At 29.6% G+C, this 16416-nt stretch overlaps 1 protein-coding gene across 1 annotated transcript; it reads right to left on the bottom strand.

Moving 5' to 3' along the window:
- Positions 1–203: 203 nt before the first annotated feature.
- On the bottom strand, positions 204–9359 carry LOC134715203 (alpha/beta hydrolase domain-containing protein 17B-like). The gene is made up of 2 exons (XM_063577233.1): positions 8558–9359; positions 204–5771 (listed from the first exon to the last, which is right to left on the bottom strand). The coding sequence occupies exons 1-2, from the start codon at positions 9202–9204 to the stop codon at positions 5552–5554; spliced, it is 867 nt and encodes a 288-aa protein (XP_063433303.1). The 5' UTR covers positions 9205–9359; the 3' UTR covers positions 204–5551.
- Positions 9360–16416: the final 7057 nt, after the last annotated feature.

Below are 16416 nucleotides of genomic sequence, written 5' to 3'. Positions count from 1 at the left end.
AAAGTCTAAGAAATGAAAATGGTCCATAACTAAATTCGACCAGATAAACATTTTAACAAGTGACAATTTGCTTTCTAGTGGAACCTAGTTGAACAGAAATGACTTCACTTTGACAAATTTATGTGATGAATACAGCTGATGGGAAAAAAATCCACAATACCTTTTTCATATGTTCTGAGTATCACAAACAAAAAATAACAGTAGTCATTTTACATTTATTAAAGACAAAATGAAATAAGGAGGAACAGAAAAAAAATTACTTACACAACAAAATTAATACAAAGAGAAAATCTTAATGATGTTGATAATTTTAACATGTGCTGATTGTAATTCCTTCTATCTCTCGCTATCAAATAAACCAAAACTGCTTCAAAAATTAATTTATACAATATCAAATATGTGCTTGTTAACCATGAGATATGTGGTTTTCTAAATAAAAATTAAAATAAATTGATTAAACAGATAACTAAAAAGATAATACAGCTGTAGTAGATAATTTCAATTAAATGGAAATAATTGAAAATATAAAACTTACTAAAATCATCTGATATTTTGGACAAAAATTAACTTCCATTTAAATTACACTGTATAGCTTTTGTTTTTTAAAGTTTATCTAACATCTTCATACAACACCTTCCCATGACTATTTAAACAAGTACCTACTACTTACAACTGTAAATCTACTTTCATATTAGCAAACTGTACAGTATAAACTCTATATATTTTAACAAATACTTCTTGCAAAGGACCAATTCTATTTCATTTTAACAGAAGCTATTTGAAACGTTCCTATTACAAATCAAACTGTCTTTACCAACAGCAAGAAAAAAATGTTAAAACATGATTAGTTTAAATTATAGAAGCACCAAATCAAATCAATTTTGATACATTCAATAATACTAATTTTCTGTTCACAGTTTTTTATTTTTTAATGACATGAAAACCGGGGTAAAATTCTATGTGGTTTCAAAGGGACACAATTCAATGTTCATTTTGAACAGGTATGATAACTTTCCATCACTCTAAAATTAGTTTTAATTGATAGTGTAACAGAAACATTCTACAACATACCGATATAACTTGACATTTCCCTTAAACACTTGGTATAGTGGATTATGTATCCTGTTTAATCACTGATTATGAAAGTATGTAAACATGAAATCTTACTAATGTGTACTTATTCAACTTCCTGGAAAAGAAGACATTTGTAATTAAAGTTATTTTACCGATGACTAATTACAGATTTAACTTTTAATTATGCATACAAAATTTATTTAATGCAGTCTTTTCTTTCACTCAATTTTTTTAGGGGGAGGTGGGGGCTCAATTAATAAGTTTTTATAACTATTTTGAAAAAAAGTGTAATAAAAGTTATTTTTGTTTATAATGCCTCTTTTCTTCTCCATCATTTGCTTTATATATTTCAAGAAACATCTGTATCTCAATAAATTCATAATTGAAAAGTTTACACATAATGCTTTCCTAATGGACTCTATAAAAATTGTATTTTCAATACTTGAATGCAATAAAATGTCAAAATAAATACAATAATAACTATGTCTTCCTAATGATAGTATTTTTTCTTGTTGTTATATACTTCCTTTTAAGAAATAATCTATTAAATTTAATAAATAGCTGTTAATATACGAACGAAATGTACAGTAACAAAAAAAACGAGATCACTAGTAACAAAACAATACATTTAATCTAAAATAAATGAATATTTTGAATTCTTAAGTGATGAAAAATAAATCCATAACAAGGAAACTGTTATCCAACACATATTAAATGTTAATCCTGCTAGTGGGAAGTAATTACATATTTTTATGATAATGAAAATACATGAAATATAAGAGTATTGCTGCATAATAAAACTCTTCATATTTTACTTATAATCTCAAGTTTATTGAAATTGACTAATGTCCTTGTACACCCCAAACAAATAATTTAAGTATCTCTACATATAACAATAGATAAAAATTGAAAAATATAATATATACTCAATAAGGAAAATATTTATCAATTACAGTGCTTCCTTGAAAAACTGCTTTATCTTTTTTTGGTATTTTGTAAAGATGGAATTACTTTTGTTGATAGGATTTATTCCTATATAAAGTGGAACACCAAATTTTAAGCAATGTGTAACAAGAAAGCAGTGTAATTTCTTTTATATGTTCATCTCTACACATAAAGTGTCATAAAGTGAGCAAAAGCATGACCTTGAATTTCTTTGAAGTACACACACACACACACACAAGACTCCTTCATATTCAAGTTGCTCCATCATTTTTTTATAATAATAATGATTTTATTATTTATCTTATCTTGTTCAACCTTCAATTGTCTAAATGAATCTTAACCAAAGAAGAGACTTATATCCAAGTTTGTGTAAGGTGTGTTCTATTGAAACATACTTGATGGTGAGATTTTTTTCTGTTGTACATATATATTGATATATATTGATAAATGGGAGAAGCCTGTTTGGGATCATTATTGTATTATTTGGGTTTTAATGTATTTTGGAAAAAAAAAAGATATGGGGGTGTCTATCCATGAAATCAGTACCCACCAAAACAAAAAAAACACACAAAAACCAAAGGAACAGCCCTTTCGTTGCTGTTCTTCAACTTCATCTTAAAGTCTTGTATGTTTCAATAAAACACACTATTTATATTATGAAAGAAGCGGAATAAGAAAGAGTTCCCAATCTTCATATAAATGTTACTATTGTGCTTTCTACTTCCAAGAAATTTCAATCCCATGTTTGGCATATTAAAACTCATGATTCTATATATTAAATGTACAATAAATTAAACAATACCTATTATTTCACCAATTCATGGATATGATATCAACCAATAGTTCTATGATGACAATATACAAGGAATTATTTACAGAATAAAAGAGGTATAGACAATACTTTTCTTTGGACGAAATCTTACGTAAGTTTATAACACAGTTACAGAACAAAAATCTTCCACAAAAATACAGATATAATCTTCAAAAATAATAATGAACTTCACTCCTTGAATATGACTCAGTTATCACATGAGAAAAGTTTGTACATAGTTACTTCTATGAAAAATAAATTCATTTTTTACATTTGTCTCCTAACAAATAGACTGACCTTTGAATTTTTTATCATTTCTCTTACAAAAACTCTAATGCTATGTTTATAAATTAACAAATATTTCCTTCCAATATTTTTCCTACATCATTCAAGCACACGGGTAATCTGATTAATTATTCATTCTGACCCTTTCTACTTTTAAGAATGATTACTTCAAGGTTTTGTCAAAACTTCGGTTTGACCTATTTCTGTGAATTTCAGAAACAGAAAGCTATTCTATGATACAACGTATTGATAAACACTAGTATAAATAAGCATTGGAGATTTTTCCTCCAAGGTACTTTTCATTTTGGGGGTTACAATGGAGTGCCCTTTATGCTGGTACATGACCAAGTTGCAAAAATAATGTTCCAGGATAACAGTATGAACATATCATTTTAAGAACTTTAGAGGTGATACAGTGATAAGGTTAGCACGGATATGCACTTTCAATGACAAAATTCTTAATACTTAATATTCTCTCCCAACATTTTCATAGGGATGGAGGACATTTAAAACAATTCAGGGCTCTGATATATCATATAAATGTTGATTATAACTGTACTTCTTTTGTGGAATAGGTATTACACTGGTCCCCTTCTCATGGTAATATTTTATACAGGTGACATGTTTTTAAACTCAAAAATATACATAATATATGAACAACGTAATATACATGTCAGAACATGCATAATTAACTGTTCATACAAAACTTAACATGCTTTAATATTTCATGTATGATGTAAAAGAACATGTTGATACTATTATTACAAATATATATGTAATATGTGCATTTATTTCTTTGATTTTTTTGTTAGCAAAGCTTGAAACAGGAAAGAGATAATTAACAATTTCCAGCAATGTCGTGAATATTGAGACAGTCATAAAACATACAAAAATTGATAAGAGCAGATAAAAAAATGTACAGAAAAACCTATATTTACACCAAAACATAATAATTTCTTATTTGTTTCTTTTCAAATAAGGTGGAAAATAATCTTCATATTAAGCAACCCCATAAATTTGGATTTTAAGAAAAACTTGTTGGTTTTGTTACTTTGTATGACCAGCTGATGCTATAAAACAAAAGGTTTTTAGCTTACAAACGATTCTATTCATCTTTTTTTATGATCACACACCAGCTTAGCTGGGGATGAAGCTAAGTATAGCAATTCTGCTGTATGAAATATCAATCTTATATAACGGATTGATGTAAGTAAAGGTCCAGAAATATGTCCAGTCAGTTTAGACAGGTGTTATGTTTGGCCATAACATACATTGTTTGATCTTTAACTAAATAAAAAAATTACGTTGCTCCTTTAACCATGTTAACCTTTCCAAATTTTTCTTTCTTACATGTCTTATATTAAGTTATTCAGCTAAAGATTGAATGTTTACCTACATAACTCTTCATATTATTATGGTTATACACCTACATACCTTTAACAAAAAAAAATGTGGAACGAATAATTGACTAGTTTATCTTCACAGTACACATCATATATATCTAAATAATATTCAAAAATTTCATGTGAAAAATGTTACTGTGCATAACTTGTCCACAGTCATGTCAATTGTCTTTCTCAATTGTTTAAAATGGAATTTGAAAACAAACCAAAAATCAGGATCATTGATAATTTTGAATACAAAAGTTTGATTTTGTTTCTGAATACAAGTTTGATTTTGTTTCAACTTTTGCTCTTACATTAACATTTTCCCAAATGTCATAAACTATCAGTCAAACTTTAGTCTTACAGATCATGCCAATAGGCATGTACAAGATAAATATATAAGATGAAATTAACTACCAACAAACACTGATTAGTCTAGAGGAAAGAACTTTTAACAGTACTGTACTTTGAAAATCAGCGGTTGAAAATCTTACAAATATTAACCCTTTCTCAGCACTACATGTACATGTATATTGATTTTACAAATAATAAGTCTGCCCTACGTCAATGCACTGTAGAAACACGACTGATGAAGTTAATTAAACACTTCTGATCAATCTTATCATTGTTGTATGATTATTTTCTGTAGTATATATCTTAATAATGATTTACATGTATCTTATCATACAAGTACTTTATTACTCAAGTTTTTTATAATGTCTTGAAAACTATATGCTTCCTTATCCTGAAATAGGTATATATACCGAGATAGCTGGCATTGTTCAATCATACAAACATAATGATCTACATGTATGTATAGTATACAAATGTTCTTTAAAAAAAAACATATACATGTATACCCTTTTTCAAATCTGACACATGAAATGAGTTAAAGAACTGCTGAGAATTGCAAAATATAAATTATCCTTGTTCAACCAATTCACATTTTAAATTTCAAACCAAACAATATCTCAGACATTGTACCTGAAAATACATAAGTCACAATATGTTTCTATTAAAATTTTGATATGAACATAATCAGAACTGCCAATCAGTTAAGTGCTAATTCTGAATTAATAAACTGTTTCAGTCGATCTAGATACTGTCCATACAGCTCAACATCATTGTGTCCAGCTCCTTCCACCCACAATGGTTCAACAGCTCGTGGACATCGTTCATGTATTTGTAAACCATGTGAGAAATCTATGACCTCATCTTCTGTTCCATGAATCACAAGCACTGGAGAGGTTATCTTTGGAACTTTTTCTATACTGAAATATAGAATTAAAAAAAAACCTGTAACTTAAATTTAAAAAAAAATGAGATGTACAATGTCCAAGAAACAGGCCGATGGATATCCAGTAAAAATTGAACAAAAGAAATGGAACTCTTCGATAGAGAAGGTAAAGAAGTCAAAAACAGTTTAATAAATCATTTGCTAAAATTTATGACTTTATGTGTCTTCTACATGTAAAATTATAGGCATTTATATTATGGAGATTTTAGATAGTTGTAAATTATAAACAATTTTTTTCATAAAACAGTCGATTGTTGTACCAAAAGGTGCAAATACAAGTAACAGACTTTTATTTAAACTTGGAACTATTTTTAATTATGGAATTTGCATAATTTCTTGTGTTTAAAATTTTTAATAAATTCCATGTTTATTTGGTATTATAATCTTTTGAGTGGTTAATAACACTTTCCATACAACAATGTACAATGTATTTTGGTTATATAGTGTTGTGCGCGGCACAGTACATTCTATTGAAAATATGCTATTTTCTTTGTAAAAGAAAGTGTTGTGCGCAGCACAGAACATTTCAGTACAGAATAAACATGGAAATTATTCAAAATTTCAATAACAAGAAATCAAGCAAATTCCATAATTAAAAATAATTCCAAGTTCAAATAATAGCCTATTAAGTGGATTTTTTTTTTTTGCATACATGTATATGTCATGTATATAAAATATGTGTGATTCTGCTGAAAAACAAATTACATTAAGATAATTATATGCAATAGATTGATCTTTTTAAAAAGTATTAATTTGCATCCCTGCTCCCAGACCAGTGACAGTGTTTTTTTGTTTTTTTTAAAACCTAAAAATGGGCAATAATTTCATCAAAACAAAAAAAGTTAAATGCACGTTTACAATGTATATATATATATTTATGTTCAGGCTTGTTTGAGTTGACTATCTGTCTTGAAAACATTTAAATTATACATATTCACTTCAGATTCTGTTATTCTATATTTATGCAACATTTTGTTTTAAAAACATTTAACTGTACAAAAATTGAAATACGTGTATAAATGAGTCACAACAGAGTTGCATGGGCCTTCATGTAGGTGTGTTTGAATAAAAAAAAATCTTAAAGTACTTGACAACAGTCAGGTGGATCTAAAAATACAAATTACTTCAAACTTTCAATGATAAGTGTGTGTTGTCTAAAGTTATTTATAAGTCTTCAACCTCTGAATTTTTTTTAACAAGTACAGGAAAAAGTAATAAGATTGTCTTTATGAAATACATTGTAACATGCAACCAACTTTAAAGTCAATGCATTAATTATAACCTCTTTTCTAAAGTTCTTAAGAAAACACATTGTTTACATAGTAAATTTCTTTATTTGTAAATGATAAAATTGCTGTTTCAATGACTTGGTGAAAATTGCTGATGAAGAAAGTGACTGAAAGAAAGCCAATTTTTTAACATCAGTGACATCACTTCTGATGGTCGGAAAAGCACAAAGAAAAGACAGGAAATGGACTTTATAGACAGTTGTCTACTAGAGTAAGCCCCGGTAATGGCCGGTATTATATTTTTTTTATTTATGTATATAGCTGTTTTGAATTGATAATAATTACCGTTTGAAACTTCTCAACTCAAAAGCTTGAACAGGGTACATGTGTACCTTTTCCTAAAGCTGTGGTCACACCTAACCAAAAGCTCAAACAACCCTGAACGGATGAAAATAAAGTTTTCTGTTGACAAAATTTTATCCATTGGGAGTCTGTTGATTTACTGACCTAATAAAAAGGATGCGGAATGAATGGCTAAGGGACACACACAGCATATGCAACATACGAGATACGAAAAACGTACCCCACAGAACAGACATTAAACGTAAATTCAACCGATGAGTACTGCATAAAACGGACACATAATTGAAGCGTACCGGATAAAACAAATGTACATATCATGCATATTAGACTATACAAGATGAGCAGAAAACTAAAGGCGGCAATAATAATACATGTAAATCACACACACACATGACTAAAATAATTTAAAAGTTTTTGTTTAACTGATTTCAGTTTAATTCTTCAACATGCCACCAAAGGCATGAAAGGGTAGGGGTGGAAAAGGAAGAGGAAAAATGTGTCAGACAAAAATATCAATAATGGTGCCTGAACTGTGATTCTAAAGTCGAGCCCAAAATATCCATGACACTAACATGACAAAAGAAATCTCTGACTCATGAATTACCAATTATTTCTAAGGCAACATTTTTAACCGACATCTATTCACTAAGAACATTCGGTAATTATCCAGTAGAAGTCTGTTGGTCAATTTGTCTACCAGACTTTTAAGGTATATAATTATGGACATGTAACAGATACAAAACGGAAACATAACCGATGACTACCTTACATGTTTGTTCTACGCCAGTACAGACACTTCATCACTTCAACAGTTGGATGTCAGTTCAAAGTTTTGAACATGCTAAAAATTTTCCACTGGACTGAAAGACATAAACGGATATAACAGACGGAAATGAAACAGATATGGACGAACATCTAATGGACCTGAATGGATTGAAGAAAAAATATTCTTTTAGCTTACATGTACATTCAGGCTTCCTGGTAAGGTGTGACTGTGGTTTAAGCTTCATGTAGATATTTGATATGATTTGAGTAATGTGTTTATCTTGCAAGTCCTTAAATATTTCATTAAAATAGCGTTATATCATGTATATGAAAGGCCAAATCAGACAAACAAAATAACCAGCCAGCATCTTCAGGGAAAATGCTAAATTTTAACTTATCCTACCTTGGAAATGCATCAAAAAACCAAGTTCTTTTCGTATCAGGAAATGCAACTCTCATTCCTGACGTCAGTGGTGAATGAAGAACAGCTGCACCAACTTCATATCGGGATGCCAAATCTATTGTTGGTACAGTGCCTATACTTTGTCCATATAAAACAACATTCTGGGGGTTAATGCCAAATCTGGTTCTTAAAGCATTCCACGCTGCATCAACATCAGCATACAGGTTTTTCTCTGATGGTTTCCCAGAACTTCCACCATAACCAGAATAATCATAACTAAATATATTACAGTTTATGCGAGAACCAAGTCCTATGTAAAAGCTGCTCATCTGTCCCAAATCTACTGCATTACCATGACTGAATAATAATGTGTACTTAGCATTTGGTGAGCATTTAGCAAACATACAAGCAATACGGTTTCCTTTTGTGGTTCTAGTGTAGAACACTTCTATACAGTCTAATTCACGCTGTGAATATTGCCACTCAGCTTTTTCTGTTAAGTGTAGACTGAATTTTGAGCCTGTTTCATCAGGAACTAATGAATATGTTGGTTCAGGAGGCAAAAAAGCCAGTTTAGCTGCGATTCGTGAGGGACATGGTGGACAGCAGAACAAACAGCACAGTTCGCTTAATGACAGACTATTCATGTCTATCTGTGAACACTGGGTAATCTAATGAAGAGAGAAGTCTGTTTAGTTCACTCTGACCATGAACTCGGCTTAATTGTGTTTAAAATCGTTACTTTGTGAAGAGCAGAAAACAGATTGTCTTTCTTTCCTTTTAATTTTCGTGACGTCATTCACACCGGATATCAATAACTTTTCAGGGGAGGGTTTTTAAAAACAAGACTGCAAAAATAGATTATTATTTGTAATTTTTTATTAAAATAAAACAGGACAATCTTATGAACAAGTCGTTCACATATAATCATTATTTGTTATTTCTAATTCATTGAAATGAAATATAACTGTTTACCAAAAACACTTTGATTATACAAAGCACCACAATTTCCTTTTGACCCTTTTTAATATTATACACATGGAAAAAAGTATTGCAACACCGAATTGTCTGAAGTTCAAATTAAAAACACAGCCTTTATTGTTTTGTGATATAAATTATTGAAATAGAACTAGTTAAACATTACTTAAATATCACCTGAGTTTAATCCATAAAGCCGAACCGATAAGTTCTAATCTGCACATATGTACTGCAAAATAGTGTCCTGGGAAATTGTGTCCACATAGACACTATTTCCTAGAATTTAGGTATTCAATAATGTCCATTGCTATGGATAATTGTCCCCTAAATGGACAGATTGTCATAGCAATATCTATGAAATAGTGTCCACTTGACTTCAGAATGCTATGAAATAGACTCGGAAATAGAGGACATTATTAAATCCTACTATTATTAACAAATTATGTCCTCCAAGGGAAGTAATACAATGGTCATTATAATGTTTTATTATGCTTGAATTTTAATAAAATAAGAAAGTTAAAAGAAATTGATTATTATAAACAAAATAAAAAATGGATGGAAAGGAATACAGAGAAATTTACAACTATATAAGTTATAAGAAATATCCTGATAATACAAATCGAAATAAAAGAAGAACTATAAGAAGGAAATGTGAAAAGTTTAAAATCAAATTTGAAGAACTGTATATATGTACTATGACAAGAAGGCAAAAGAAAATGTGGAAAAACTAGTGGTACACTGTGACAAGCTAGATGCTGTTTTATTCATATGTCATAATCAAGTAATTCCTGTCAAAGTAACAAAATTAGTGTATTAAAAATTAGCAGGTATAGATTAGAATACATTTAAATTAGTAATATAACTTAGCAATGAATGTTATTTAATCATATATATAAAAAAAAGTCCAGGAGGACAAAAATGTCCTGTGAAAAAATGTCCAGGTGGACATCTTATCACTCAAGTATAGTATTTAATTATGTCCACTTTCAGGGACACTTTTTCATACCTGAGGACAGTTTTTCATAGAAAAATGTGTCCAGAACACATATAAATAACTAAATAGTGTCCCAAGACCGTATTTACTAGGAAATAATGTCCGGTGGACACTTTTTCATTGGGGACATTATTAAATCCTACACATATAGCTAATATACCCGTAAACCAGAAAACAGGTGTTTTTATCCTCATCGATTTCAACTCTTCAAATAACTAAGTTTGAAAATTTAAATTGACAACATGTAATGGATCCTTCACAGCCGGTTCGATGCAACATCCATACAATCAAAGGAAGCATCGATGACCCCCTCCCCCCCCCCCCCCCATCGATCATCATTGTTTAAAGCATGTACTATGTCACTTTACAATGTTTTGAAATACACTCAGAAATCCGTGCAAATTATTTGCATACGCCATATTGAAAACAGTTAATGAAAAACGCTACAAATGTTGTTAAAGTTTACAGGAATAATGTTTATAGCCTGTAATTAAAAGAGGTGGTGATAATTTTAGAAATGGGCGGAGTCTCAAGTAAAAATAAATAACAAGTCGTTTCCATAATTCTTGACAATTTAAATAATTTGCAGTATTTATTATAGCATTTGCACTAATTATATAGCATTTGCAAAATTTAATATAGCATTTGCAATTTGCGGTTATTCGTGTGAATGGAGGCTACACAAAGTATTGAGTCTTTGGCCTATTACGATCAACCATGACGTGAACAATCATTTTGAGGTTTATTTTGAACTGTCTGACATTCGATTACAGATAAATTTGTAAAATGCTTTTTTATAGTGCAAAAAAATACTTCATTTTGTGATCAAAATTGTTGTTGATTAAAATCTTTTTTTTATACATTTTTTAATTTGTTTTATTCACAATGTTATCATTAACAATGTTTCAATATCATTATACAAATAGTTTATAATATTCTATTCAAAAAATGAAGCTCATTTTCCAAGGTTTAAAAAATCCAGGTGTTGCAATACTTTTTTTCCATGTGTATATATAATAATAATAATTCTTTATTCCGTAAGCAAATATACAGCTCATAGGATTAAATACATACACAAATTATACAGTTTACATAAACATATACATAAACATATACAGCATTACTATATATAGCGGAGTTTGGCATATAATTTACATTGGTAATAAAGGTACAAAACAAAAATCAAGTGTTACGAATTTTCTCTGCCTCGTACAGATATTTACCCAGATTATTTAATTCTTTAATATTTCTTACAGATAGTAATTGAACTAATTTGAAGGTAGATGGGTTTCTGTAATAATATATCTTAATATATTTACTTCTGACATTTACATATTTATCACACTCTAATATAAAATGATATTCGTCTTCGATGACTTTCTTATTACACATATTACAAACACGCTCATTTCTGGAAATATTAAAGTATCTTCCAGTTTCTACATTAAGTGAATGTGAATTTATTCTATATTTAGTTACATATGACTGATATAAACTGTTCAATGGTCGATTCAAATAAAATTGCAAAGTATGTCCATCATGTATATATTGATATAAATAACATTTTGAAGTGTTTTCAAAAAATGACAAGGCTTCGGCTATATAATTATCAACAATTCTTTTTTTAAATTCATGCAAAAATAATTGACTATTTCCAACACTTTGTGCTAACCATATATCATTAAATCCATACCTGTTTAGTATGTCTCTTATTTTACAACTCCAATTGAGTTTATCATTCGGTTTGACAAAACTAGATTCGTACATATCTTCATAAATACTATTCAATATACAATTATTAGATTCTAATAGCTTCAACCAATAACGTACCATTCTTACATATCTATTAACATACAATGGTAAACGACCAAGTTCAAAATACACCATATGGCTCACAGTCGTTTTTCTCACTTTCAAAATTCTTTTTAAGTAATACAAATGAAGCGTTTCTATATCAGCTCCTTTATGGAAACCCCATATTTCACAACCGTAATTCACAATACTTGTTACATATGTATCAAAAAGGGACATCAAAGTCTCAGTGTTATAACAATCATCATAAATCTTACTCAATAAACAAAATGTAGCCTTTCTACCCTGTTCAGATAGTGTTTTCTGTGTTACAGTAAAAGTACCGTTATAGTTTAATAACAAACCAAGATATACAAACTGATCACACATTTCTATCATTTTACCATTCAAATACCATTTTTCGCTCTCTTTCAGTACACCTTTGTTACGAAAAACAACTATTTTGGTTTTTCTTAAATTAATATCAAGACCATTTTTGTATGAACTATCATATACAGTGACTATCATTTTTTGTAAATCAGAAATACTTTCGCTGAAGAGAACTGTATCATCAGCATACATAAAAAGATAAAGATTTAACAATTTTACTTCATATGGTTCTATTCCTTGTTTAATTAACTCAATTTCTATGTCATTTACATAAATTGCATATAAAAATGGTGATAATGATTCGCCTTGTATTAGGCCAACATTACAATGAAAGAAATCTGAAAATTCACCATCTAATTTAACACAAGTTTTTAACTTAGAATACATTGATTTAATAAGATTCAGTAAATTTCCACTAATACCGCATTTTAACATTTTTTGCCATAAAACATAATGTGACACACTGTCGAAAGCTTTGACAAAATCAATGAAACAACAATAGAGACGCTTTCCTTTACGTAAACTTTTTGATACAATAGAATGATGGGCAAAAATCGCGTCGTGTGTACCATATCCAGGGACAAATCCAAATTGCGCATCAGTCAATATACTGTATTCTTTGCACCATTTCAATAGTCTTGTATTAATGACAGAAGTAAACAATTTCCCAACATGAGACACAAGCGAAATTCCTCTGTAATTTCCTGTATCATCAACTTGATCTTTTTTAAATAGCGGAACTAAAACACTCTTGACCCATATTTCTGGAAACCAACCGGTAATAAGTATTACGTTAAAAAGTTTACATAACAATGGCAGTAGGACTAATTTACACTCCTTCAAAAATTCATTTAATAGATTGTCATAGCCTGTTGCTTTTTCAGTTTTCAATTTTTTAACGCAAACATCAATTTCTTGTTCCGTAAAAGGTCGGCCCAATTCTTCGTAAATTACTTCATTGTTGACTTCTTCTTCCGGTCCGTCGTCAATTTCTTCTTTAGAAACTAAGTTTTTAAAATGAGTCACAAAATCGTTTAATTTTATGTTGCTTTGTTTGGCCTTTTTTCGTTTCCTGAATTTTCGATAAAAGTACTTTGGATTCGTTTTTCTCATAGAACTCAACATGTTTCCTCTCTGTTTTTTATATCGTCTTTTTAAACTATTCTCACTTCGTTTAAATCTTAGAATATATTCGTATAACCAGATGTCCATTTATACTAGTTATGGACTTCTGGTATAACCAAGGATTTGCATATAGAAACTATAAAATCCTTGGTAAAACTGACTTTTATCTCCTGATTATAAAAAATCGACACGCTCCATAGCTATGGTAGAACATCTTGAATATTATATAACCTTCTTCTTCCAGGTAAGGAACTTAGTATTCATCAAGGAGGTTATATTAGATAACCTCCTTGGTATTCATATACAAGTATAAAACATTTTTATTTATGGTCAGCTGTAGCGGTATTGGGTCCGTTCGTCCGGCTGCGGGATTTTTCATCTGCATTGAAGACCCATTTGTGGACTTCGACTGTTATCTATTCTTTGATAGCTATTAGGGTTGTTGTCTCTTTGACACATCCCCTCATTTACATCCTCAATTTTATTTCAAAACCAATATTCACAAATCTATAGCTATTGGTTAGAATATTTCAACAAAAAGCGTTAGTAATAAACGGAAACTACATTGGGTAAATAACCAATTGAAAAACTGGTCAACAAACAAAACAAACTCACGGTATAAAAAGAATAAAGGGAAATCTCCAGTTTAAAAAAAATAATACCAAGAAATTAAACTCGAAACTTCAGAAAGGAATGAGAAACTCGTACTGGCAGTATATAGAAAATATGATTTTTTTTTATATTAAAATAAAGGGGCCACAATTTCACTCTATATTCTTATATCAAAAGCCATAAAAATGAAAACATCGACATAGATTCTGTATGAAGTAAATGTACACTACACTCAAGTTCATCTGAGAAGGCGAACATACTACGACAAACAATTCCTGTCGGATTTTACATCTGAAGCAAATGCTAACATAAGAATCCATGTTGTATTTTAAAATTCCAAAATGAAACCCATTACAACACATAGGGATGGTGTTTTTAAATTTATCAAAAACATAAATCCTAAAATAAATGCTACTGGTCTTGGCACCATCGCAGGCAGGGTACTAAAACAAAACATTGAAATATGTACAAACATCCTCACCTTAATATTCATCAGATCATTAGAAACAGACAAAGTATCATCTGATATCACCACACAAACGTCACGCCTGTATTCAAAATAGGGGATACACATAAACCAGGTATAACAGACCTTTAGGTCATAGGTATATCTTTTAGATTCTTGAGAAAGAATTTCATTAAACTTAGCCAAAATGAAGATTTACTATGCTTTTTTTTAATATAATAAAAAGTATGGGTCACTGTGCTATTTTCCAAGCCATGAATCGTTGAGAAATACCTAAATTTGGTTAGATTGTTCATGAAAAAAACACATATATGTGCTTAAAAAAATCTATGTGATAGAATTTGAGCTAAATTGTAATACTAGGTTTTATAATAAGTTTTAAGGAAATAAAAATAAAAAATGGTGACACCGAACTAGTTTTCTTGCTACAAGTAAAAATTAAAAATTTCCATATTAGACCAGTATATAATATTTACTAAAAGAGTTATATCCCCTTAAATGACTTATTTGAAAATAATAAGTAAAAAAAAGGCATATTTCCAAAACTTATAAAATTCTTTTTATTTTTTATAGTTTTTTTTAAACAAAACAAAAAACGTGCCAATGTTAAATAAATGTAAGAAAAATCTAGACAGAATTATTTCCCGCCAAATTTTCAACGCCTCATATCTCGAAAACAAGCACACGGACCCATCATTTATTTCTGCTTTTATATTTTCTTTATTTATGTACTATCAATTTATAGATGTCTTTTAAAAAGCTTGTTATTTTTAAACAGAGTAGCGAACCTCCTTAAAACAATTATAGGTAGGTGTTAATATAAGAAATTTTTAGATCACCATGCAAGTCTAACCAATATATTGGTAAACACGGATGTGTATTTTTGTAATATATCCGTTTTTATTCTGTAGCTTAGACTTACTACAATTCCCTTTCTATTATTTTTCTCTTACTAATTTATATGTTTACTGATAAGTACCAGCCTACTGATTGTCCTTGGAGAATTTAGTTCAAATTCTATCACATAGATTTTTTAAGCACACATATGTGTTTTTTCATGAACAATCTAACCAAATTTAGGTAATTTTCACACCTTCCTCCTGCAGATGTCAGTATAATTGTAATCTCCTAGTTATAGCAGTAAAATTATTAAAGGGGCAAAATAGAAAAAAAAGAGAAAAAACATAATTAGGAAGGGACATGTAGCAAGTCTATCTGTAATTAGTCACCAGTTCATTTTAATCATGTATATAGATATAGGAAGATGTGGTGTGAGTGCCAATGAGACAACTCTCCATCCAAACAACAATTCAAAAATTAAACCATTATAGGTTAAAGTACGGCCTTCAACACGGAGCCTTGGCTCACACCGAACAACAAGCTATAAAGGGCCCCAAAATAACTAGTGTAAAACCATTCAAACGGGAAAACCAACGGTCTAATCAATATAAACAAAACGAGAAACGAGAAACACGTATATATTACATAAACAAACGACAACTA

Source organism: Mytilus trossulus, chromosome 4 (genome assembly GCF_036588685.1).
Source record: "Mytilus trossulus isolate FHL-02 chromosome 4, PNRI_Mtr1.1.1.hap1, whole genome shotgun sequence".
NCBI lineage: Eukaryota > Metazoa > Mollusca > Bivalvia > Mytilida > Mytilidae > Mytilus > Mytilus trossulus.
This window is presented reverse-complemented; position numbering and strand designations above follow the sequence as displayed.

Coding starts and splice junctions, on each gene's coding strand:
- LOC134715203 (XM_063577233.1), bottom strand. CDS start 9,204: ATGAATAGTCTGTCATTAAGCGAACTGTGCTGTTTGTTCTGCTGTCCA. Junction 5,772..8,557: donor TTTTTTGATGCATTTCCAAG/GTAGGATAAGTT, acceptor TCTATATTTCAG/TATAGAAAAAGTTCCAAAGA.